At 42.1% G+C, this 25,258-nt stretch overlaps 1 protein-coding gene across 2 annotated transcripts; it reads right to left on the bottom strand.

The window, feature by feature from the left end:
* Window positions 1-387: 387 nt before the first annotated feature.
* Window positions 388-23,533, bottom strand: aldh1l2 (aldehyde dehydrogenase 1 family, member L2). 2 transcript variants are annotated; one of them, XM_062382399.1, is made up of 23 exons: window positions 23,316-23,533; window positions 19,927-20,071; window positions 17,013-17,247; window positions 15,356-15,521; window positions 14,972-15,073; window positions 12,727-12,816; window positions 12,238-12,372; window positions 12,035-12,160; window positions 11,828-11,919; window positions 10,666-10,813; window positions 9,867-9,986; window positions 9,636-9,763; window positions 8,770-8,920; window positions 8,604-8,674; window positions 8,407-8,512; window positions 8,125-8,212; window positions 6,919-7,012; window positions 6,720-6,819; window positions 5,874-5,972; window positions 4,148-4,313; window positions 3,207-3,312; window positions 2,918-3,117; window positions 388-2,791 (listed from the first exon to the last, which is right to left on the bottom strand). In XM_062382399.1, exons 1-23 carry the CDS (start codon window positions 23,361-23,363, stop codon window positions 2,736-2,738), a joined length of 2,772 nt encoding a protein of 923 aa, XP_062238383.1. In that variant the 5' UTR covers window positions 23,364-23,533; the 3' UTR covers window positions 388-2,735. The 2 variants fall into 2 exon arrangements, with proteins under 2 accessions (XP_062238383.1, XP_062238385.1); XM_062382401.1 differs by lacking the exons at window positions 17,013-17,247; window positions 19,927-20,071; window positions 23,316-23,533 and adding an exon at window positions 16,327-16,432.
* Window positions 23,534-25,258: the final 1,725 nt, after the last annotated feature.

Genomic DNA, 25,258 nt, shown 5'->3' with positions numbered 1-25,258 from the left:
ATTTTGTGTCAGAATTAGCAACCGACTACATTGCTTCTTAATCCATTGTTAGATTGTTCAGTGTCATCGCAGTTATCCCTGTTAGTAGAAAGTAGTCAGTATACTGTCTTTGAATATGAGAACATATCCAGCCACAGCTTGAGATGAGACAGATCAATTGTGTCAATTGGCTCCAATATGAGCTGGTGCTCCCTTTGACATGTGCATATCAAGTTCTCTCATAATGCTACAATAGCATTACCAGTATACATGTACATGTTTTCCCACAACACACTGTAAACAAGGATCTCTCATAACAGCAAATACTGAGTTAATAAAGCAGTTCTGGAAAGAGCAGTGTCATTATAGAATGTTAGTATATTTTTCATTTAACAGCAACATCACACAGAAAATTCAAATTGACCTTTATTTAACATTGTGTGTCATCACCGGCTGAAAGTGGACTATTTATTAGGGATAAGAGAGAGAAAGAAAACACTTGCTCCTGTTGCCCTTGCTGCCTTCACGAACAAAATATGACAAAGAGAAAACTTCAAATTGAGATGCATAGAAACATCTAGGTCTTTAGTGAATATAATTTAGTGTTAAAACATATAGTGTTCCTCTGTCTGACAAATACAATGTCAAAAATATATCTGATATTTATTTTTCCTTTTTGCTTGTTAAAAAATATTTACAAAACATCAAATTTGACAAATGGAAGAAATTAATGTGGAAAGTTAAGGATGTGGAAATTGACAGCTGCAAGGACACGGTGTAAACAAGTGGCAGAGATTAAGTGCAAAACATCTGACAGGAGCTTAATGTAAGGACAAGTCAGTGTTTTAACACCATACAGATTTGTCTGTACATGCATTTTTGCAATGGAAATTACATTTGCAGATCCAAATACCCCTGGGAGCAAAGTTGAGACAAGAAATAAAGATTACCTATAACAGAACTTTGGAGAAGTCCTCACTTAAAAGGTAAACTAAACTGTGGGCAAACATAACAACAGGGTAGCAAATCAGTCTAAAAAATAGCTTCTCTTCTGAAGTCAGTTTAAACTCATTAAGACTTTGTTCAGTGAGTCATATCACAATGCCAAAAATCACTTACATCATTCATAGTGTGTAAGTGTTAGATTATATTCGCTTTGGAAATGGTTATTTGTCACTTTAAAGACCTGACCCTCACTACAGGGAAGCAGAGTAGAGGGTTAGCCTAACTGAACCAAGGTGTTAAACGGGTCCCACTGCTAAATTCTAAAGGACCAGTTAGCTCCAATTTGATCAGCTTATAAACTGGAAAATTAATTAAAACATATTTCCTATTCGTCATTGCTGCATATATATTATACGCGTTATGGGAGAAGATATTTTTCGATGATGCGTTACTCTCAATCCAGAGGGTAGACTGTCTCCCATACACTGCAGTACTGTGCAACATTAACATAGAGAGATTGCACCTTTACAAAGCATTGTTATACTTCATTGGAGTTGTCGATGCTTGTTGCTATAAGTGCAACAAGTCTTTTGCATGTGAGGACGATAACAAAATCAGAAAATATCTGTATATAGTCCATCACACAGAGGGAGAGAGACGGACGGGCACATGTTTTTAGTAGTTCGACTGTCGTTGTGATATGCTAGCATCCTGGAGGTCACACATGCAATTGACTAATCTATACAAACATGGCCTAATGATTAAAAGTAACCAGAGTGAGACAGATTTAGTGATTTCTGGGCCTCAGTCAAATTACCACATTAAAAATATGGGAAGTTAGGGAGATCTATTTTACATATATATCTTTAAAAAACTGATAAGAATCTTGTTACAGATATAGTAGGAGTAGAAGATCCAAAAAACGTGAAAGGTTCTCCAGCATGTCGGGGTTGTTATGTGATCACAGGTGTAGAAACTGTAGTTCAACCTGGTTTTGAATTTACTCCTAGCTCAAAGTCCACTTACTGGCTCTTTAACAAACGCTTGGTCACATTTAACAATTAACTGATGATTAATTATGAGTTCAAAGCTTTGAAAACAAAAAGCTAATAAGTCAACTCGGAGCCAAGATGATTTTCTTTTAACAGTCAACATTGGTGAATCATGGATTCAGCTTTAGCTTGAGCCTTGCCTTCCCACTGCGGAGGACCTTTTCTGTCCAAAGCACTGGTAGTTTTATGATAGAAACTTCACTTCTGAGTTCCTATTTGGTTTATTTTTCTATGGTTAAGTAGTTTGCCACTGAAGTCCTGTGTGAGCATGACGACATTCATGGTCAGATACGTCATGATCATGATCCATGTTTGTTTCAAAGGAGTTACAAAGGTACTCCAAAGCGTAAAATGAGAGATTTTTCAAATTCTATAAAGAGCTGTTGCTAGTGTTTGAAAATAGATTTCAGGTGGACATGTGTGAGTGTGTTTTGAAATGAAACACACTAAAAGTTGGCGGTATAATCAGAGGCTCCTCAGCTCTGTGACACAGCGTCCAGCTCAGGCTTTTAGGGTTCTTATGTGGATATATCCTGGCATGTCCATCATCCGTAATGTGAATTTCCCAAAGACAGCTTAGGACAGACAGGCACATTGTCCAAACTGTCCATGCACTCCTTTCACTCGCACAGCACACCCTCAAACACACACGCACACATAATGTCCAGAAGCAATACTGAATGACGCTGGATGTCTAAGTGAAGCAGACCAGTGAGTCCCTTCCTCCACAGATGTGAGTCAGAGTTCTCTGGGAGAAGCTTAATACTCCACAGTTATTGCTTTGGTCTTGAGGTATTCCAAGAGAGCGTCTTCTCCTGTGGACAAGACAGAGCACAAACATTTATCAGTCAGAGTTGACTAGTTGAATGAATCAGGCTTCACATAGTTTCAAAGAGCAGTGGACAGCAGAACCAGCAGACGACCCAACCCCCGTGTCTTACCGAGGTCTTTGCCGAAACCGGACTGCTTGAAGCCTCCAAAAGGTGAAGCCACATCGGTCTTGTTGTAGGTGTTGACGAATACTGTTCCAGCGTCCAGCCGCTCGCTCACGTACATGGCCTTGTTGATGTCACGGGTGAACACGCCGGATGCCAGGCCATACTCCGTGTCGTTGGCTCTCTGCAGCACGCCATCCACGTCGCTGTGATTTGGACAAAGAGGACAGAGAATGCAGTGGGCGAGCGAAATTGTACAACAGCGCCACAGCAAGATGCTCTGTTCTTGACTTACCCATCTTTGAATTTGGACACCACCATGACGGGGCCAAAGGACTCCTCTTTGGCCATGAACATGTGGTCCTCCACGTCAGTGAACAATGTGGGCTCCATGAAAAAACCTGAGGGGAAAATATGTATATAAATGATTGACTTATACTACAGAACATCGGAAGGGGAACCAGAGTAGCTTCTCTGTTTCTCACACCCCAAGACAGGGACGCAGCAGCTATCAGAAAAACTCTACTTTCCATGATTCAATATTTAATATTCCCCACTTCTTTCACCCTGTAAACTGCTGCTTCATTTGGACTTTTGTCTGCCTATGTAATACCTATATTCATATTATTTAATTTAATGTAATATTACCCACTCCTTCACCCTGTAAACTACTGCTTCACTTGACTACGTTATATGTTACGATGTGATGTTATATGTTATGTGAGATAGCATGTTTTTTTTTTCTTTCTATACTCTGAACAGTCACCATGGACATTCTGCTCCCCGAATCATACAAATACACTTACTTCACATAAACTTATCTTATTTAATATTCCCCACTCCTTCACCCTGTAAACTGCTGCTTCATTTAACTTTGACTTGAATTTGACTACGTTATGTTATACATATATTCATATTACTTAATTTAATATTCACTTGACTGTGTTATATTTTACAATGTTACGTTATATGTTATGTTACATAGTATGTTATTTTTTTTTTTCATTTTGTAAAGTCGCCTACTGCGTAGATGTTTGCCTGCCATGTCATAAGAATTTCCCTGCTCCGATGACGCTGTCATTGGTGCATGTGACAATAAACTTTGATTTGATTTTGATTTGAAACAATGAGTGTAGTATATAGGGAATGAAAACATTTCACTCAACATTCAGACACCACCATATAGTGATAAGTGAGTGATTTTGGACACTCCCAGAGGTTCTGTATTCGTCCCACCTGGTCTGTCCACCTGTCTGCCTCCGTACACCAGCGTGGCCCCCTCCTTCACTCCAATGTCGCAGTACTCCAGCAGCTTGTCCAGGTGGGCCTTGTGATTCTGTGGGCCGTGGTCTGTAGAGCGATCCAGAGGGTCTCCAATCTTCATCTTCTTGATCTCCGCCACCTTCGAGGGAAGAGTAACAACTAGCATTGTTTCTTCAGCTCAAACTGACACAAGTAAAGTCTCATCTCATCTCATTTTCATCCGCTTATCCGGGGTCGGGTTGCGGGGGGAGCAGCTCAAGCAGGGGGCCCCAGACTACCCTTTCCCGGGCCACATTGACCAACTCTGACGGGGGGATCCCGAGGCGTTCCCAGGCCAGTGTTGAGATATAATCTCTCCACCTAGTCCTGGGTCTTCCCCGAGGTCTCCTCCCCACTGGACGTGCCTGAAACACCTCCCAAGGAAGGCGCCCAGTGGGCATCCTTACCAGATGCCCGAACCACCTCAGCTGACTCCTTTCTAAGTAAAGGAGCAGCGGCTCTAATCCGAGTTCCTAAAGGATGGCTGAGCTTCTCACCCTATCCCTAAGGGAGACGCCAGCCACCCTTCTGAGAAAACTAACTCGGCCGCTTGTACCCGTGATCTCGTCCTTTCGGTCATCACCCAGCCCTCATGACCATAGGTGAGGATAGGAACGAAGATCGACTGGTAGATCGAGAGCTTTGCCTTGCGGCTCAGCTCTCTTTTCGTTACAACGGTGCGGTAAAGCGAACGCAATACCGCCCCCGCTGCTCCGATTCTCCGGCCAATCTCACGCTCCATAGTACCCTCACTCGCGAACAAGACCCCAAGGTACTTGAACTCCTTCACTTGGGCTAAGGACTCATTTCCTACCCGGAGTAAGCAATCCATCGGTTTCCTGCTAAGAGTCATGGCCTCAGATTTAGCGGTGCTGATCCTCATCCCAGCCGCTTCACACTCGGCCGCCAGCTGATCCAGTGAGTGCTGAAGGTCACAGGCCGATGATCCAATGAGGACCACGTCATCTGCAAAAAGCAGTGACGAGATCCTCAGACCACCGAACTGCAACCCCTCCCCACCACGACTACGCCTCGATATCCTGTCCATGTATATCACAAACAGGATTGGTGACAAGGCGCAGCCCTGGCGGAGACCAGCATCCACTGAGAACGAAACTGACTGGCTGCCGAGGACGCGAACACAGCTCTCGCTTTGGGAGTACAGGGATTGGATGGCCCTGAGGATAGACCCCCTTACCCCATACTCCTGCAGCACCTCCCACAGTTTCTCCCGGGGGACCCGGTCATAAGCCTTCTCCAGATCCACAAAACACATGTAGACCGGATGGGCATACTCCCAGGCCCCCTCCAGGATCCTTGCGAGAGTGAAGAGCTGGTCCGTAGTTCCACGTCCGGGGCGAAAACCGCATTGTTCCTCTTCAATCTGAGGTTCGACGATCGGCCGAACCCTCCTTTCCAGCACCTTGGAGTAGACTTTACCAGGGAGGCTGAGAAGTGTGATGCCCCGGTAATTGGCACACACTCTCTGGTCCCCCGTTTTGAACAGGGGAACCACCACCCCGGTTTGCCACTCCTTTGGCACTGTACCCGACTCCCACGCGATGTTGAATAGACAAGTAAAGTACTACTGGTAAATGTATCTGCAAGTTTTGGAGTGTGTGTGCTACATCATTCCCAGAGGAGCTGGTTTCTCACTCACCACTCGGCTGATGTACTCATCGTGTATGGACTCCTCCACAAACAGACGTCCAGCGGCAATGCAGTTCTCACCTTTGTTGAAATACACAGAGCTCATTCCCTGAGGAAACACACACACACAAACAGATTGAAAACTTTGTTTATTCACATTTGCCCTTAACGCCGTTGTCAGACATGAATTTGGTCTAGAATTTCTCCGCAGTTGGCATTTCACACATGAACAACATAGCAGGAGATTCTCTGCTCAGACGCGTTCACAACAACAACAAATCCACTGCAGGATTCAGGTGAAAGCGGACAAAGGGAGAATGAAACGTATTCAATCATGATTGAGACATGATTTTCGACACAGGTAGCAGCTCGTATCACAACAAATGTTATTGACATCTTTGTCATCCGGAGATATTCTTTATATCTGATATCTTAGTGTCTGTCGCGTATTAGAAGCGTCATCAATCCCCCCACTCACTGACTGTGGTTCTAGGGGGAGCATCTAGCACGAACTCCGGAGGCTCTCACTTGAACATTTGCGTTCGTAAATAGACCTCCTCTGTAGAAAATACAAAGGAATTCAGTGCATGACAGAAAGCATTGTGGCGACCCCAACCACTGGAACTCTGTCCAAGCAGAGATCTGTAATGCCCCATCTCTGAAGAGTACACTTCTAAAAAACTCCTCAAATCCCACCTGTTTACAAAGGCTTTAACCACTGGTTTATTTATTATCCCAGCAGGCACTTCTACTATTACTTACTGTCCTTGTTTTTTGTAACTCTGTAAAGTGGCCTTTAGTAACAAAATGCGCAAGTTAGTATGGATACATCTCTTGGACAGCAGAGCTCTCTCACCATGCGAACAGCCTTGTCCATGTCACAGTCACTGAAGATGATGAGCGGCGACTTCCCTCCCAGCTCCAGTGAAACCTTCTTCAGATTACTTAGAGCACAGCTGCAGCAAGGGATCACAGAGAGAGAGAGAGAGAGAGAGAATGAAGAATCATGGAACATTCACCTCAGCTCATAAAGCAAAAAGTTAGTTAGGTTGTACCTCTTCATGATCTGTTTGCCAATAGGTGTGGAGCCGGTGAAGCCCAGCTTGCGGATGTCTGGGTGATCGGACAGACGCTGTCCCACCATGCCACCTGGACGAAAGCAGGGGATTAGGAGGGATGTATTAGGAAGATGGGTCAGAAGTATGAAAGCACTTCTTCTGTTTCTACCAACCTATGATGCATGTTTATACAGTCAACATATGAATGTCACAGAAAGGTGACATCAACCAAACTGTCTCTCATTGCTTCCCGACTCAGTCAGAAACTATCAGTTCTGAGCCCACTGTCTCCTACAGAAGATGTTATCTTTACATAACCTCAAAAGAATATATATTCTTAGAATTTTTGCCTCTATCTCGTGTTAGGAACGAGATTAACATACCCAACATGCCCAAAATTCTGAAGAGTATCTCCTGCTGTTTTCTTACATGGATTAATTCTGACATTCTCTGTTTTGTACAAGGGCACTGATAGAGTAAAATCCAGAGGAAGTCCAGAGCCTCTTACTTGGACATTTGCATTCACACATACAGCCCCTTCGTAGAATGTCAGAAGATTATCTAGAGTTCAGATTATGTCTGAAAGCAGCTTTAGGAACTGGGGAGAATCATGGGTTTAATGGGGGACTATTTTCAGCGGAAAATGTATCCATATTTGGTGTTGTGGTCTATGGGGAAGCGAGACTGAGTGTGTGCTCATGGTGATGAAGGAACATGTCACCAAGTGCAACAGTGAAAGTCACTGATGCGTTTTTAACAGTTTTGTGGAAACAATGGAGCTCTTTGTCTCAGAGGAGTCAGATACATGAGGCTGTAGATACACTCACAGTACATGTTACTGAGATGTTCAATGTTTGTTTGATCTGCACATGGAACTTATTATTCTTTATATTGTGCGTTTAGAAGTTAAGTTAAGGTTATTCCCTTCCAGACATAAAGGTCAACACAGTGACGGTTTTAACTCTTTGTGCCCAACTGACTGATGAAGATGAAGGGAAATCTTTTCTTTACTGACAGCAGTCATTACAGACGTCTACCCTGTATGTAGAATTTCCTCCTTTTCTGTGAAGAAGCATCTCATCTAGAGTGGGATCAGTCACATTAACCCTACATCTTAACCCAACCTAACCTAACATCTCTAATGTTTCTTTGACCAAATGACATCAAGGACAAAAAAAACAAATGGTAATGCATTTGTTCTACCTGAGCCTGGCAAAATGTTGATGACTCCTTTAGGAATTCCAGCTTTAACTGACAGCTCAGCAAACTTCAGTGCTGTCAGTGGAGTGACCTGAAAATAATAGAAGTTATAAAAACCCTCGGTATTAAACTAGACACAAGATGAGGAGGAAAGTCGTACGTGACATTCATTAAATTTATTAATTCCATAGTGACCCTTTGCCTCCTTATGCATATATGTCTTCTGCACTGTGTTTTATATGTGTGTGGGGGTATTTATGTTGTGTGTTTATATGGTGTACTCACCTGTGCCGGTTTAAGCACGAGTGTGTTTCCAGCTGCGAGGCAGGCTGCACTCTTCCACGCCAACATCATCAGAGGGTAGTTCCATGGGATGACAATGGCACACACACTGTCAGAGAAGAAACACAGACAGTTCTGTTTTCAGTACAACTTCCTGCATATAAACAAATGAATACCGATTTATAGATAGGTGGGTTTACCCAAGAGGTTCTTTCTTGGTGAAGGTCAGATTGCGGTTGGGCCTGGCCTGGTTGATGGGGATCGTCTTGCCCTGAAATGAACAAGAGTCTCTGTATCTCACCATTGATGAATGTAATACTTTCACATTGTGCAAACGCGAAAAAAAACGGTTAAATGTTAACCAACCTGGATCTTGTCGCACCAGCCGGCAAAGTAGCGGAAGGTCTGTATGGACATGCCGACATGGGTCTTGAGGGCCAGTGTGTACACAGCCCCTGAGTCGATGGACTCGATGGTGGCCAGCTCCTCCTGGTGTTCCTCCATCAAGTCTGCAAGCCTTGGGGGAGGAGGTCAGAGGCCACAGGTTGTGAAGGGGATTTAAAGATGTAATGTTACACTGTGAACTGCAACTTGAGTAGGTTAAACGTCTATTATCAGCTGCTGTTTGCTGGGCATGGATGTACAGACAATAAACACTGGGATACTGAAGGAAACTTAAAAACATGAGGATCCCACCAGACTTTACACCTGGTGAAATTTGGCACCAAGCTGGATGCAGGAAGCTTTGAGGTAAACATTTTTTTTTGATTTCTGTGAATTTATATCTGACGCTGTTACATTTCAGAGAAGAAGAAGCTAAAGCTCCTTAGGTGCCTCCATAAGCAGCTGAACTACAGTAACTATTGCCATCAACTATACATTCTTCTCGCCCAGTATTTTGGACAAGATACTGAACCCCATAGGAAAAGTGCTGCCCATACATGCAATGTATGAATTTGTGTGTTAATGGCAATAAACTGGACTGTAAAGTGCTTTGAGTGGTCATCAAGACTAGAAACACACTATATGAATACAGACCATTCACCATTTATCTTACTCCCTAATTTGAAAACCTCCATTACACATGTAATATTGTATTTTTTTTATGTAAAATTCATTTGTGACCTAATGATACACCACAAAACAGTTCCAGTCTTTTTTTTAAATAATTGATGGCACGGAGTTCTTGAGAGTCTTAGTCTCACTATTGTCCTCTAGGTGGAGCTACTTACTTGTAAAGCATCATTCCTCTATCTCTGGGGTTCATCCTGCCCCAAGGTCCCTTTTCAAATGCTTCTTTCGCTGCCACCACTGCCCGATCCACATCCCCCACTGAGGCGTAAGACACTTTACAGATCACCTGGGTGAAGGACATGATGGTCACATATAGTCCGTTTGTGCATCAGACTGGTCTTCAGAAGCATCTTGATGTGTGTTTGCCTGTTTGAACTGAGCTCACTCACAGATCCGTCCGTAGGATTGATGGTATTGTAGGACTTCCCGTTTTCTGCATCTTCAAACTTGCCGTTGATAAAGCACTGGTGCGGCATCTTCACTGTCATGTTGTTCACGTCCTTAGTTTCCTGGGTACAATACAGAATACAAATAGAGTATGTGTCACTTACAATGTAGAGGATCTCTTTATTATTGTTATCTAAAGTATTATTGGCACCTCTCTTAATTGTCTAACAACAAATGTTTTGTTTCTCTTGGTGAGCACATTTCATACCCTCCCTTGAGCATTATGGGGTTCAACAGGGCTCCAATTCTTCTTTCCTTTATATATCCCAATAAAACCCCCCAAGCTTGTACGTCTTCTAACTTCCTTCAGATCAATCCAGATAAAAGTGAGATACATATCAGTTCCTGACAATGTGCATATATAATTAAAATCATTTAGAATCAACCCCAATCAAGTCTTCTGTCAGGAATCTGGTGTATTATTTGATTCAAATCTACACTTCAAGATTCAAGTCAGTAACATAGACCAGTCCTATCCTGCTTCCATTATTTAAGCCATCATACATGCTTTCATTTCTTGTTTAGATAACTATAATATAACTGGCAGCCAGGAAACTCTACCTCAATTACTGCAATCAGCTAAACTCCTATAAAAGGAGATTGGGTTACTTTCCTCTTATTCTCTCTACATTGGCAACCAGTTATTCTTCTTCTTCTTATTATTATTATTATGAGTGACTGAGAGGGAATGTGTGATGGGCAGGGAATATTGCCACAACAACAAGTGGCGCTCAGACTCACATAGTCGATAATCAGTTCTTCCTCCTGGTCCTCTCCTCTCAGCTTGCGGACAAACATCTGGATGAAGTCCTGGAAGGTAGAGGCCATGTACACATCCTCGCTCTGCAGCTGCACACCAGAACATTTCTGCTTCACCTCCTCCACCAGCCTGGACAGAAACACACCAACCTTCACCAAGGCTTGAAGCAACAGAGTAAGTCCTTAGAGGGTTTTTAAGTTTAATAATTCCATATTTCAGCTCAATTATCCCTTGATGTCAGGGATGGATTGTCAACAGCCAAGCAACTTTTTTCTAAGCTCCTGGAAACCTCAGCTGTTTTGTTAATTCAATATAGTTTCAACTACTCAGTATCAGTCAAGAAAAACGTGGACCTAAAAAGAAGTTGAAACATTCGGCACAAATAGTCACTTGGACTCAAGGATCAACTGACTATAATTTGGTCGATATGTGCTGGACACAACTATAAGGCGCTGATTCTAGTTAATACTGGAATGATTTAGCTGTGTGTTGGCAGCTCAACTGTCTGTCAGATACTGCTCTGTGGCTGCCACACAGCTACTTGTTGCAGTATTTTCAAGGAAAATTCTGATTCAAGATTTTAATATAAGTAATAAACATTAAAATATGATTATAATTATTATATCAAGGATATTGTAGAGGTTTTGTGGTTCCACTCTAATATCATGGGCTTTGGTTGGATTTCAAAAGTCAGATATGTATGGTACTGAATGTACTGAACCATCATATCTGGTGACATACAGTAAGAAATGGCTGCCTTGTAGCTCCAATAACCTCAAGCAAAACAAATTAAAATGTCAAGGATTATTCTAACTTAGACAGCATGGTGATAGGGAATCCATAGAATACAAATCACAAAAATCAACAATTGTCAAAGATTTTAGACAGTTTTTATAAAAAAATATATAATGATAATAATAATAATAATACATTATATTTGTGTAGCGCTTTTAAAGGAACTCAGACACATGGGGTTAAAAAGATAAGACTTCAGTTCACTTGACACTTGAAAATATAAACTTTAGACTTGCATTAAAATATATGACTTAATTTTATGTGCAGTGCGGGGATTTGTTGTCATCTGTTCTAAAATTAACAGGTTAATAATTTATTTCCAATCACAGTAATTTCTGCCTCTCTTACCTGACCACATCCATTGAGGCAGCTCCACACTTGAAGAAGTCTGTGGTGTCCTCGATGGCTGAGACGTTGCTGAGGATACCCTTCCAGATGTTCTGCGGTTTAAAAGATACATTTTACACAGTATCCAAACCTGCTTTAGTTACTAAAACAGAGAGATGTTACAGTCAAAGTCCAACTCTAGGTTAGAGATTCTCATGCTTTACTTGCCTTGATCTCCTCTGCCATCTTCCTCTCATCATCAGTCAGCTCCACACTGGCACTGTCTCCAGAAGAGAAGTATTTGGACGCATGGATCATCTTCCCATCTTCAAACTGCAGGCTCCTTACCAGGAGCTGAGGTCCAAACACAGAGTTGATACAGTGCAGCAACAAGAAAAGAGGAGACAGGGGCACACTGGCAAGATACTCACAGCTTTCCCATCAGTTCCATGTAGGACAAGCCCGTTCTTGGTGACCAGGCCAGGCTGAGATGCTCCATCGATCTCCAGGGGCTGACCAGCTGGTACCGCCCCCCCTAACATAGACGAGCCATACAGGGTCACAGACTGAGGAAGAACACAGTCAGATATATTATATGGATGCATTGAGACTTCTTTGCTTTTATTATTGTGCAGTCAATGAATGCCAAACTAACTTTATCTTAGAATTACTTCTTAAGAGACATAATATGCTCTAGGGTCTATTTTAAGCTCTTAAAATAATGGATATTTTATTTATAAATTACTTGTTGATAAGCAAAGAAGCCAGAACAATTTATAACTCAAACTGTGAACACTATAAGCAAGGTGAGTGCTGTAGATCCAGGAGCTGAATGTCAGCTGTAAATCTGTCAGTTCAACTATGCAATAGACACTTAGTGTCCTATTTTTTTGTTTGCTTGTGAGTTCCGGGAAACACACCTGACCACCAATGAGAGTCCAGGCACCAGGGACTTTGTCATGTCCACGGATCCAGTTGTGGATGGCCTCAGCTGGCTGGGCCAGGTTGACCTGTGAGACACGAAGAAGACAGAGTCAACATGTTAACATGTTCAGACCAGCTCAACTTAATTTCTGGGAATGAGAGGGAAGCCCAACAGCTGGCTGCCACTAGCTGAATAACACGTGGAATAAAAATAGAACATTTGGACACACAGGTGACAAACCTGAGAGCAGCTGAGATCAGCACCACAGCAATCACTCTACTGGTAAGATTAACGTCCGTCACTTGCTCACTTGATACATATTTGGCTCTGGGCAACATGTTGAGGTAACAGAAAATTACCATGCTGCTGACTGAATGAAAGTGGTGTGCTCCTGGGCAGCTGTTTATTTGTTTCACTTATTTGAAAAAAATATATACAAATTAAAAAAAAAATGAAAAGACGTGAGATTTACAGGAATACATCAGGGGGGACAAGATAAAGGCAAATGCTGTTACTGACATTGATGAAATGAACACGAAAGACAGAGAATCAATCTCCAGTATAATAGAGTTACTGAGTTAACAGGTTTTATAATTCTACCTACTATTTACACAAACTGTTAGTCTGTCTGTATGTGGAACATATATATCACTAGCTCTTTCATCGTATCAGCCTTGCACTTGACATGCGTATTCTTAGTGGCCCCGGCAAGCTCACTGTCCAATTTGGTGCGATTTGGATACCACCTTGTACCACCATGTTCAAAATTCAACATCCCAAAGTTGAACTTGTCCTCCTCTACATTCTTGGGTTAACTATAGCAGTGTTCATAAACTGGATCGAACTTCTTAAGAAAGTGGCCGCCAGGTCATTCTGATAATTTGATTATTTTCCTTTCACAATATCAAACTGATAAATCAGTCATTACACATATACCAGCTCTGCACACAATGTCCAACATAAATTAATGAAAACTAACAGTATATTGTACATAGCCCAGGTGGTGAGAATGGGAAACCACACCTCCTCCTCACTGATCCTGAGTACCTGGGCCCCTCAGGGGCTGCGTACTCAGTCCCCTCCTGTACTCCCTGTACACGTAGGACTGTGTGGCAACACACAGTACCAACATCATCCTTAAATTTGTCGACGACATTACCATCCTGGGTCTCATATCTAACAACGATGAGACCGCTTATAGAGATGGGGTAGGGGGCTTCGTTACATGGTGCCAAGATAACAACCTGTCTCTGCTGCTGAGCGTAAGGCCCTGCAGAGGGTGGTGAAGACAGAGAAGACGTATCATCGGCTGCCATCTCCCTTCCGTGCAAGGCATCTACAACGGAAGATGCCTGAGAAAAGCACAGAACATCATATAGTACAACAGCCACCCAGGCTATGGAATTCTAACACTGCTGCCATCTGGCAGACGTTACCGGAGCATCCGAGCACGGACTACCAGAATCTCAAACTGCTTTTCCCCCCAGGCCGTAAGGCTTCTGAACCAGCAACACTGACCCACTAAACAGTCGCCATCACCATGTACATTCTACACTTACTTACTTACTTACTACACATATATGCATAATATCTAATTTAATATTCCTCATTCCTTCACCCTGTAAACTGCTGCTAGCCCTTCATTTAAATTTAAATGGTTGTACTATGTTATATGGAATATCTATATTTTCTTTTCTTATCTTGTATTGCCCGTCTACTGCGTAGGTCATAAGAATTTCACTGCTCTGATGATGCTAAGTGGTGCATGTGACAATCAACTTTGATTTGATTTGACTTGAACTGTTGGAGGAGGACTTGCTAATGACAAAGACGAATTTTGAAGTAGCTCTGCAGCATTACCACAGGCCAAGCGAACAGGCACCTCTAAAAAGCCATCTTTAGAATGGGCGCTGCACTAGTGAATATAACAAAGTCCATTGTTCAGCTCACAGTACCATACTATCCTAAATGATCACTCTGCTAACTCAATAAAGGCTCACTTGGTTCCTAGAGTCTATAAGAGTAGAATGGGAGGTAGAGCATTCAGCTACCACGCTTCTCTCCTGTGGAACCTGCTCCGGGGTTAGGGAGGCCCATTTATGTTAATTTGGGTTTGGCCTCAGTGGTGCATGCTACCAAACAAAACAGCTAACAGTCAAATTAGCCTGTAGCCTATGCGAGGCTTACATAAGGATCCACAACATATTCGTATCATGATACAGTAGAATGAGACTTCTCACCTTGGAATTTGACTTCTTCTGAATGCCTTCGTAGCTGGCTCCTTCCTCTGTCTGGGGAACTCGAGGGGCCTTTCCATCAGCGATGAGCTGAACCGACTTCACCTAGAGCAGAGAATGGCATCTCTGTCAGCAGTGCAACAGCTGGTTGTGAAGCACCAACTGTGGACTTCATGACAATATATGATTTAGATTTTAGCAGAATAGGCCAAGTCTGGGAACTGGCCACAATGGTAAAGAATATGGACTGATATCTTAACAGGTCACAGATGATTAATGGATTTATGGATTTGAAGTAAAGTTGTTCTTCATAAATATAACTCCCGATTACAATTCTTAGATAATAAAAAGGACATGTTGACCCAATATCAAACTCCAGGTGGTTACCATAGCCTTGATCCCATCTGGGTAGAGGAAACGGTTGTATAGTGTGTCCACGGTGTCATTTGGCTCGACTGCACACTCCTCCTGCAGCAGGATAGGTCCAGTGTCCAATCCATCGTCGGCCCAGAACACAGTGAAACCAGCTTTCTTATCGCCTTGTATGAGGGTCCTGGTTACAGACACACACACACACACACACACACACACACACACACACACACACACACACACACACACACACACACACACACACACACACACACACACACACACACACACACACACACACACACACACACACACACACACACACACACACACACACACACACACACACACTTTGAGCTTACCCATAACATACTATTTTTAGAGCAGACATGGATGTAGATTTGGCCATAAACCTGACCAAATGGAGCAGAAGCAGATAAGGAAGCGATAAGAGGTAAACATCTACCTGTTGATAGACTGTGAGAAAAACAAGCCACCTACCATAGGTGCTCATTAGGTAACTAGATCATTTCACATAATTATGTGAAAGCCCATGGCCAGCCATTGTAGGAAATCATATTATCAGAGTTAACCTAACTGGTTCTCTTATAATCTGTCTTAAGATAACTGCTTTCTCTCGCCAGTTTAACAGGGTGTGTTCTTAATTTCTCATCCAACTCTGTAATGTCTTTACAGCCTTGTTTACTCTGGGAGTCAATGGTCACTTAGAGAGGTGGCAGGGCTTCAGATCCTTTCAACAAAAAAAAAATTGTTAAAGCTATTCACAGCCGCCAACAAATGGAAGCTGTTTTTTTCAGAGAGATATTAATGGTGGAGAGCAGACGCAAGCACCAGGGGCTGATAAGAAAACCGACTTAACAAGGAAGTCAAACAGAGCTGGTTTAAACCTCCTGCCAGACAGACTGCAGCGAACCCTCCTCCTCTGGTCTGACCTAGCAAACAGGACCTTAAACTATACAAATTACCTTTATCTTTAGCTTCATAGATGCCATTGACCAAAGGAAAAAAAAAACAGGATAAACGTATCAGCAGCCACATGTGACAGTTACACAATAATGGCAAACGATGAACTGCAGTGAAGAAGAATCCCATCTACTAACTAATGGCACTGACAAACTGAGTAATATTGATCTAAGGTCTGCTGACACAAGCCCACGTTATCCACCACAGATTACGGGTCAGACCAGATCAAGCCAGACTGTGGCAGCAAAAACCCAGAGTTAGAGGAAACCGGTTTGATCAACCTTTTACTTGTAGTGTTTCATGGCTTTGCTTTTCAGTTTCTTATTTTCTATGTTTTATTTTATTCACAATCTAATATAACATTTCCACATCATAGTTTTTATTAATGGTTTTTCTCCTGTCCTAAACAGAGGACTGAAACCGCCAACATTATAAAATAGCGATTGATGTATTCATACGTGTATTTGTTTATTTCTACATTTCTTCATTTATTTGTGGTATTACTAGACAGTTTATCTGTCATCTCTACATCTTCCCCTCTTCTTCCAACCTCGTCAAAACACCAACCCAAGATTTACCTTTGAAACAGTAATGAAAGCAGAGCTGGTGCAGGTTAACAGTTTAATATTAGCAACAGCATGACCGTAAAGTGATCCCATTGCTAGCTGCCACTTCCCCTTTCTCTCACCAGTTGATGGCCGAGGCTCCTCTGTGCAGGGGCAGGATGGAGGGGTGGTAGATGATGGAGCCGTGCTTGGGATTGTCGATGACATTCATGGGAATAAATTGGGAGCAGAAAGGCATGACGTTGAGCTCGGCGCCCACCGCCTTGTAGGCCTCCACCACCTCTGGGATGGCTTTCCCCTTGACTCGCCACCGCGGGAACTTGAACACCGGCGTCCCGTCTTTTTCTGCCGCCACCGCTATCAGAGTAAAGGAGAGATGATATTTGATAAAGAAGGCTGCAGGATCATTATCTCTCACTTAATTCACTTCCTCTATCCAAGGGATATTAAGTATTAAGCTAAAATCCTTACCAACCATATTTGACCTTAATGCTGACAGGTTTTTGAAGAGTATATAATCATGTTTTGAAGAGAACAGTTTAGGTCTGACAAAAACAGGGAGGAGGGAGAGATTGGAAATTAAATGAAACCAATCAAAAGTGCATTCCTGTCAGAGCTGCGTTCTTGGATAGAGAAGTATGTGCTTGACTTTAAAGCCGAAACAGGCAACTGTGTTAATGATCATCATCACAGCATCTTAGAGTTTAAAGCGTCCCCTCCGGCTGATCCAATCCAGCATCAACCCACCTTAACACATGCACTGAATAAACTCTCAACTGACTCAGTTTGTGTCCAATGACAAACAACAAAAGAAATGTTTTTAGTGAAATGTCTAATTCAGTATAACCCTTTAAAATCACCATGGTAACCCTGAGTGCAGTTGGAACTGGTACTTCAGATCAGGCGATAACACTTCTCAGATGTTTTGATCTTTATCTAACACTTGACTGATGAGTCCTGCTAGATTCTGTTTCCACACCAACACCATTCCAATAGACTTCACTTACTTTTTTTAGTTAGCAGATATTTGGTTAACTATGGAAGTGCATAGTGTACTTAAATCTACAGTGCATCTTCACTGAATAAAAATACACTGCATGCTAGAGAACAAAAAACTACAGCCCTTACTTTCACATTACAGATTCTCCCCTGGTTGTTAAAGTGCTAAAATGCAAAATTGAAAATCAAGGGAACACATCAGGGATATGTTGAAGATAGGAAGGAAAGGAGAAATATGAATGCTGCCTACACACTCAGGAGATTGAAAAGCTGCTGATGATGCTTCTTGCAAAGATTGCATCATACCAATGTGTGCAGTCCCAACTTTGCACTTCAGAGCTGCGTCTCCAGGCCACATGGGGCCTCTCCCTGCAGGATAAAATCCACTATCCCACAGCTGACACACAATATAGGCCTCTTAAGTCAACACATATCTACCTCAGAACAGGCCTGTGATGAAACCGCATGAGGATAGAGGATCAAGTTCCATCATGTCTGACGGCTTTTATACAAAACTACTGAAAGACTAATTCAATGATCAACTAATTAATTGGGCCCATATCTAAAAGGAAATCTGTAACATATACAGTGTAGGGTTATAAAAGAGACTACTTAATCAAAGAAAGAATTAACATTTTCTTTCTCAAAATATGTTTGTGTTAAAGTAATCAAGTAAAGACAATCAGCATTAAATAAAATTTTCATTTAAATTCAGCAATTTTAACAGATGTTGACAACATCATCAGTGAAGACAGTGAAGACGACAAACACCAATACAAACTAATAAGCAGACCAGGAAATAGGATTTAGGCAATATTATAGAGTATTCATATCCAATGAGTATTAATATGGATATTAAAGCCAATCTAAAGAGTTTCTATTTGATTTATGATTATAATAAGTCATTAATGTATTTAATGTTAATTACAAGAAATACAAAGAACAATTATATGTCTACATGTTGATCGGCATCGTGGTGGCAGCTGATCGTGGATGATTTCAACTACATTGCACTCACTTACCATTATTGGCAAAACCTTGATCTTTGCTGCTCCCTTCATCACTCAGACATTTTCTATTGTATAAATACTTAAAACATTGTTACACGTCTCAAAATATGTTAGATATCGTCTTCTCTCATTAATGTTGTAAATATTATTGTTTTGTTGATTTCTGTACGTCCTGGGAGACAGAGCCCTCGCATGTGGCTCTCTCTGAGGTTTCTAGATTTTTTGAAGGGCTATTCAAATTGAGAGATTTGATTTGTGTGCCAAGTTTTTTTCTTTTGTTTTAAAGTTCAAATAAAAGATATGGAGAATACTGAAGCCCATTTCACCTACATGTTCTGATGTACATTTTCAGGAATTATGCAGAGCCTCCAAAACAAAGAAAACTAACTCACAATTGATGATTAAACATAAGTAGTCTGCATCTGAAAATAGGAATAACTGAGCTGTCGACTAGTTCAACCAACACAAGCTCTTTTTAAAGGAACATCTTGTCCTAAATATCACCTTCAGGGTCATGGTTCAAAAATAGAAAGACTGAGCTTCATTGATTTATGTGACCAGTTTGGAGAATACCGAGTTTAACTTTGAGCAGAAGCGACATGATCAAATGTCAGACAACAAATCTGTCCAAGATTGTTTGGTACCAAATACTCTGTACTATGAACACATTTTGTCTGGAAAAAAAATACACATTTTACCAAATGTTCTCATAAGAGACAGTCCATGATCTGACTCATTTGGAAATAATGTTACTCCAAACACTGTTTATCTAACATCTTTGGTTGCCTAGTAAGTTAATCAGAGGGATTTCGAAGGATTTAAAGAATCAGTTTCATGGATGAACTCAGACAGTGGTTTGTTCTGGCTGTGAGATGCCAACAAACAGAGACCAGATCGCCAATCAGCAACAAAAAGCTAAATCAAGAAGTAGGAAGACAGAAAAGTGCATGCAGTCTAGTGATGCACAGAAGAGGGAGAAAACCAAAGCACCAACCGGTGATCACAGAGGTAATGAGAGTTTACTCACCTAAGGGATCAGCCTTGCCATCCTTGTCCGGCACAGTGAAGACACCCACCACTCTGTGACCCTGCTTCCTCAGGTTGCTGTACACCTCCTGGCCGAACTGGCTCTGGCCAATTATAGCTAGTTTGAGCTTATTCTGGTAGTAATGCTGTAACAAGAGAAAAAAACACCTCAGTTCCTACTCATCTGCACTGAAGCTTCTTCACATGGGGTGCTTCTATACAGAGAACTATATTTCCGCAGGAAAAGCTCTTATCCTTAGTGGTTCCCTGTGAATACTACCCAAAACAGGACACAACATTTTTTAGAAAATGTACGAATCAACAATCTAGCTAAAATAGACTCAAGAAAAAAACTTAAGAAAATTACATGAAGAGAAATAGGTGCATTCATTACGTTGCTTAGAAGAGATTTCAACTGCTTGAGGGAAAATATGTATCTTCTTTTCCATATATGAGGAGCATAGTGTGAATGCCCAGTCTGACCAATCTGCATGCCGAAGTCTCCATGGACAAGATGCTCAACCCTGAATGGCCCCTCATAGAATAACAAAGTGCTGCGAATAGATGCACTGTATGAATGTCTATGTGAATGGGTGAATGTAAAACTGTACTGTAAAGCGCTTTGAGTGGTCATCAAGACTAGGAAAGCGCTATATAAATACAAGACCAAAACCAATAGAGGTTTTCCCAAACTTGTATTCATAAATGGGTAATCCATTTCCTCTTTGCCAGGGAGTACAGTATCCTTTATTCTTCAGTCCTAAATGTGATGAGAAATGATTTATAAATTTAAAGAAAAACATGTTGTTCCCCTGCTGGGGAAAGTAAGGTCCAGTATAAGTATCTCAGATGACATGAATACGTCTCTTGAAAGTATCAGCTACTGTAAAGCTAAGAAAGTGGTGGTTATCTACACATAGAAATATACAAATGTAATCACATCCATGCTTCTGTCTCTTTCCAAGTTCAATAACCTTCTGTGAAACAGAACCGAAACACGGTACTCGTTTATCTTTTGAGCTGCTTCAGTCAGAGCAGGTTAATTGTGAGCCCACTGCTGGCACTGGGCTCACAATCCAGGAGCTGAGTCCTCAGCTTTGCTTGAGTAAACTACAGGTCTTCCATACTAGCTTAATAACAAGTTGCCAATCACCAGGGATCACCAGCAGATCCTAGCAACCACCAGGAGACATATCATCAGTTGTGGACCTAGTGTCATCGCATGTTTCAGCCTTTAGATCACAAGGCCCACCAAAGGGCCAATCAGACCTTGGTGTGTGTGACTAACATTTGGGGCCCAGTTGGGGTCTTTCCTGATGATGTTTCTGTAATAGTCTGGCGCAGAGCTTGTCCATGGTCTCCTATAGCTCTTTGAGCAACCTGATGGTGAATGTTACAATAAAACCCCTGCAGCCAACCTCCACCGGGCAGACTACTGCTTTCAAGCCTTGTTCCGCCCCAATACCCAGCCCAGAGACCAAGACCAAGGAAACTGAGAGGAGAACTTTGGTGGGGAAACTCAGATGAAAGAGCATGGGCCAATTCATCACAACATAAAAATCCCAAAACAGGTTAGCAAAAAGGTGAAGTTTTCATTCTTCTCCCGTAATGCAGTCGTGTAAACGCTATATTTTGCTTCCCATGCTTACTTTTTTAAACGGTGGGAACTGGCACAACATAGACTGTTACTGGAGTAAGAAAACATCAAACATTTATTTGGAAGCATGAATGTATGTGGACACACATGGAAAATTCGGTCAAGCTAGCCATGCTAATCAGAGTTAACATCGTTACACACTTTGACGAAGTATTGGGGTGAGGAAACACAATGAAAAGATGGATAAAAACAGGCACATTATACTAAAGATAATTGACTGCGTTAAATTTTGTGGGGCCTTTGAAATGCCTTGGCTGCCACGATGAGACTGAACCCTTAAACAGGGGTTCAGTAGTGTTGGTGCCTCGCTAAATAGTGTGCTGGAGGAGCAGCTGAGGACCGGTATCAAAGGCACCTAAAAGACTGCACAAAACGATCTCTTGGACTGAACACTGTCAGTTTTTAAAAAGTACCAGGTCTGGTCTTCGGGTGGTGGAGGCAGTCTGTGATGGCACATCCACAGGCCTATACCCACCAGCATTTCCCAGTCCCAGACCTGCACTAACTGACCACACCTGGTCAGTGGAAAAGCCCCTCTCTGTCCCTGTTCCCCTTCTCTGACAATTGGTGGTCTTGGAACTGCCCAAATAGCAGCAAACTATTTCATATTTTTCTCCCATTGTAACATCTTCAGATCTCTTTAATCCGACCAACAGTGCACGACTCAAAGTTATTAACTCTTCATGTGATTTTCAAAGATTAAAGGCAGAGAAAACCAGCCACACAGCAAACTGTTGGTATCTGCTTTCAGAAAGACTGAATTGACAGATCAGCTGACAAACTATATCTATATATATAAACTAAAAATAGGTTTTACTGCTCATTTTTTTAAATCTGAGAATGGAACTGCTACCAAATACAGACAATTCTCACAATTGGCATATGGTAATCCCTGGGAGACATCTGAGATTTCTAAAGAGTGGTCTGCTAGTGGTACCCAGGGCAACGGCTAAACATGGAGAAACAGCTTTTAGTCAATATATTAAGCACTGGAACCAACGGCCTGATGGTCTGGGGAATGCTCCATCCACTGCAGTTTTCAAAACCAGTTTGAAAACTTTATTTACGACTGCCTTTAACTAAGCTATTTTACATGATCATAGCATCATTGCATTTTATTCTAGTTTCACTTGATCCTTTTGCAACCTAGACGTGCTTTAGAAGTAAAACTGCCCTGCCTCCCAGTCTACGAGATAGGGAAGGCACTGCTCACCCACAGTGACAGGTTCAAATGCGTTTGAGTGCAGCAGCACATGTGAAGGAAGCAAGTTTCAGGTTTCAGCTCCTCAGATGAATGGTGCTGTCAAAGCGCACGAGGCGCCGTCTCCGGTCTACTGTGCAACCTTGTGCAACGTGCTCCGTGATGCATTCAAAGACATGCATCCCGAGCAGCTGCCTCCTGCAGGATCCCTGTCTCCCGACAGCGGGGACGGCTGCTGCTGTGTTTGAGGTCCTGTGGGAGGATAAGCCGCTGACTGTCCACGGCGAGGAGCTGCCTTGCTGATGCAACTCCTCCCCAGCTTGTACAGTACAGGCAGAGGGGGGCTAACGTGGCACCCTGGCACTCACACAGGACTCCATCACGTTACACTCCCAGCCGACTCGTTGAGACCAGGAGCTGAAGTGAGCCTCATGGACCCGCACCGAGTCCCAGTCCCCGTGTCACCACCGATATTTGTATCAATGCAACACAACACTCCTGCAGAAAGGGCGACACATGCAGCGATACTCACCGACGACGTGGAGAACCTCCGTAAGGCTTGACTCGCTGTCCACAACATGATGGCGGTGTTTGTGTATAAAACCAATAACGGGTAAAAGAAACCTGTCCAGACGCTGCAGAGAATCACACACCCACACGCTGTCACACACACAGTGTCACACACACCTGCCCCCAAGAGTCAGAGGCAGGGCAGCGGTCTAGGCTGGGAGTCGGCACACACAGTCTGTCAGAGAGTGGACACGTAACGTGCAGCCCGACCAGCGATCCACACTGTGCGTGCGCGCTCACGCGCTAGTCGCCCCCCCCCCCCTTTGGCGCGCGGTCACACGTGGCTATTTATGTTATTTCATTTTTTTTATTTAAAAAGAGGAACAGAACAAAAAAAAAGCGTTGACATGGGGTTATCAACAGTAACATACAGGAACATTCAAGCCATGGGTGTTGTACAATTTAAGACAAGATAATCCTGTATTAATCCCACAGCGGGGGGATTTACAGTATTACAGAAGCAAGAGTCAAAGTAGAAAAATATAGAAAAGATATAGTGAATTAAACTTCATCTTCATTTATAATCATACGGTACGCAAGCGTATTGCATTCACTTGAAAAAATATATATATATTAAAAATAGTTCGAAAAACAGGATTTTTATCAGATTTATATATATATATATATATATTTTTTTTTTTCAAGTGAATGCAATCTTTTATCCCCATATATCACTGCACACACTTTGAGATCCTCTGCAAAGGGCCTTTTAACTGATCTAGACATTTAGCCAAAGACTAGAGGGACAGAGCTTCTGAAATAAGAGTTCTGAGGCTCGGTTACACCCTACAACAGCAGGTGTATAGCTTCCTTTAAATCAAAGCTTCAAACGTACTTAAATTATCATGCCACATTTCCTGATTTCACATACTTGCTACAATTATTGTAATGATGGCTCATGCTTAATTTTCTGTCACACCTTTAGTGTTTGTATCCTTTCATTTGTTCTTTTTTGACTGTGTTTAATTAGTTTTATGTTATTTTATGTATTTTGACTTGTGTTCTTGATTTGTGAAGCACTTTGTTAATATTCATAGATTGAGAATGTTTTATTTGTATAGTGCCAAATCAAAGGCGAGACCTTACATAATTATAAACAAATTCAACCATTGATGCCACTTAATTTTGCAGTGATAGAGATAATTGGGTCTGTATTTTTATAAATCTCTTTCCTAGTCTTGATGACCACTTAAGGAGCTTTACAGTACAGTTCACTGCAATCCACCAATCATGATTTGAATGAACTGAATAGTTTTGAAAAGGTGCAAAGTGTCCTTCTGCAACACAAACACTAAGTACCATGTAGAGATTAATTTAGAGTTCAATTTATTCTGTCTTGAGTTCACTTGCATAAACTTGGCTCATTGGCTCTGTAGGTTTCAGCTGCTTAACACCTGCCTGGACTCCCACACAGAATAATCTCTCCTCAAACACACATCTGGCACCATCCACACCTAACTGCCTAACACAGGCTCCAGGGGAGCAAAAGTTCAAACTTTGGCCTCACAACATACAGGGAGGCAGAGCAGTGACGCATTCCCATTCATTCAGGTCTTCTGTGAGGGGGGAGTGTGCCTAGCCTTAGAACTAAAAATGCAGTTGCAACAAGGTGAATAGGTTAGATTGCACCCTGTTCACCTGATAACTTCATGGCTAGTCTTCTTGCCAGTATTCCACTCTTTCAATGTGCTCGCCAATTGTCACTCTCTACTACAAAGGAATGTGTGACTTGCTTAACAGATGAGGGTGATTTGTACCAAATGTTAGATACCAAATCAAGGCCTGTTCTACCACACATTTTCTATAGCTGTGACCTTAAATAGAAAAGACAGGAGACGTGAATCACTGGGGAAAATCTACAATCTCCGGCCGGGTATGTCAAGGGACTGATTAAGGCATTGAACC

This window comes from Platichthys flesus, chromosome 23, assembly GCF_949316205.1.
Source record: "Platichthys flesus chromosome 23, fPlaFle2.1, whole genome shotgun sequence".
In the NCBI taxonomy this organism is placed as follows: Eukaryota; Metazoa; Chordata; class Actinopteri; order Pleuronectiformes; family Pleuronectidae; genus Platichthys; species Platichthys flesus.
The sequence above is the reverse complement of the archived record's forward strand: the minus strand, read 5'-3'. Positions and strand labels throughout refer to the sequence as shown.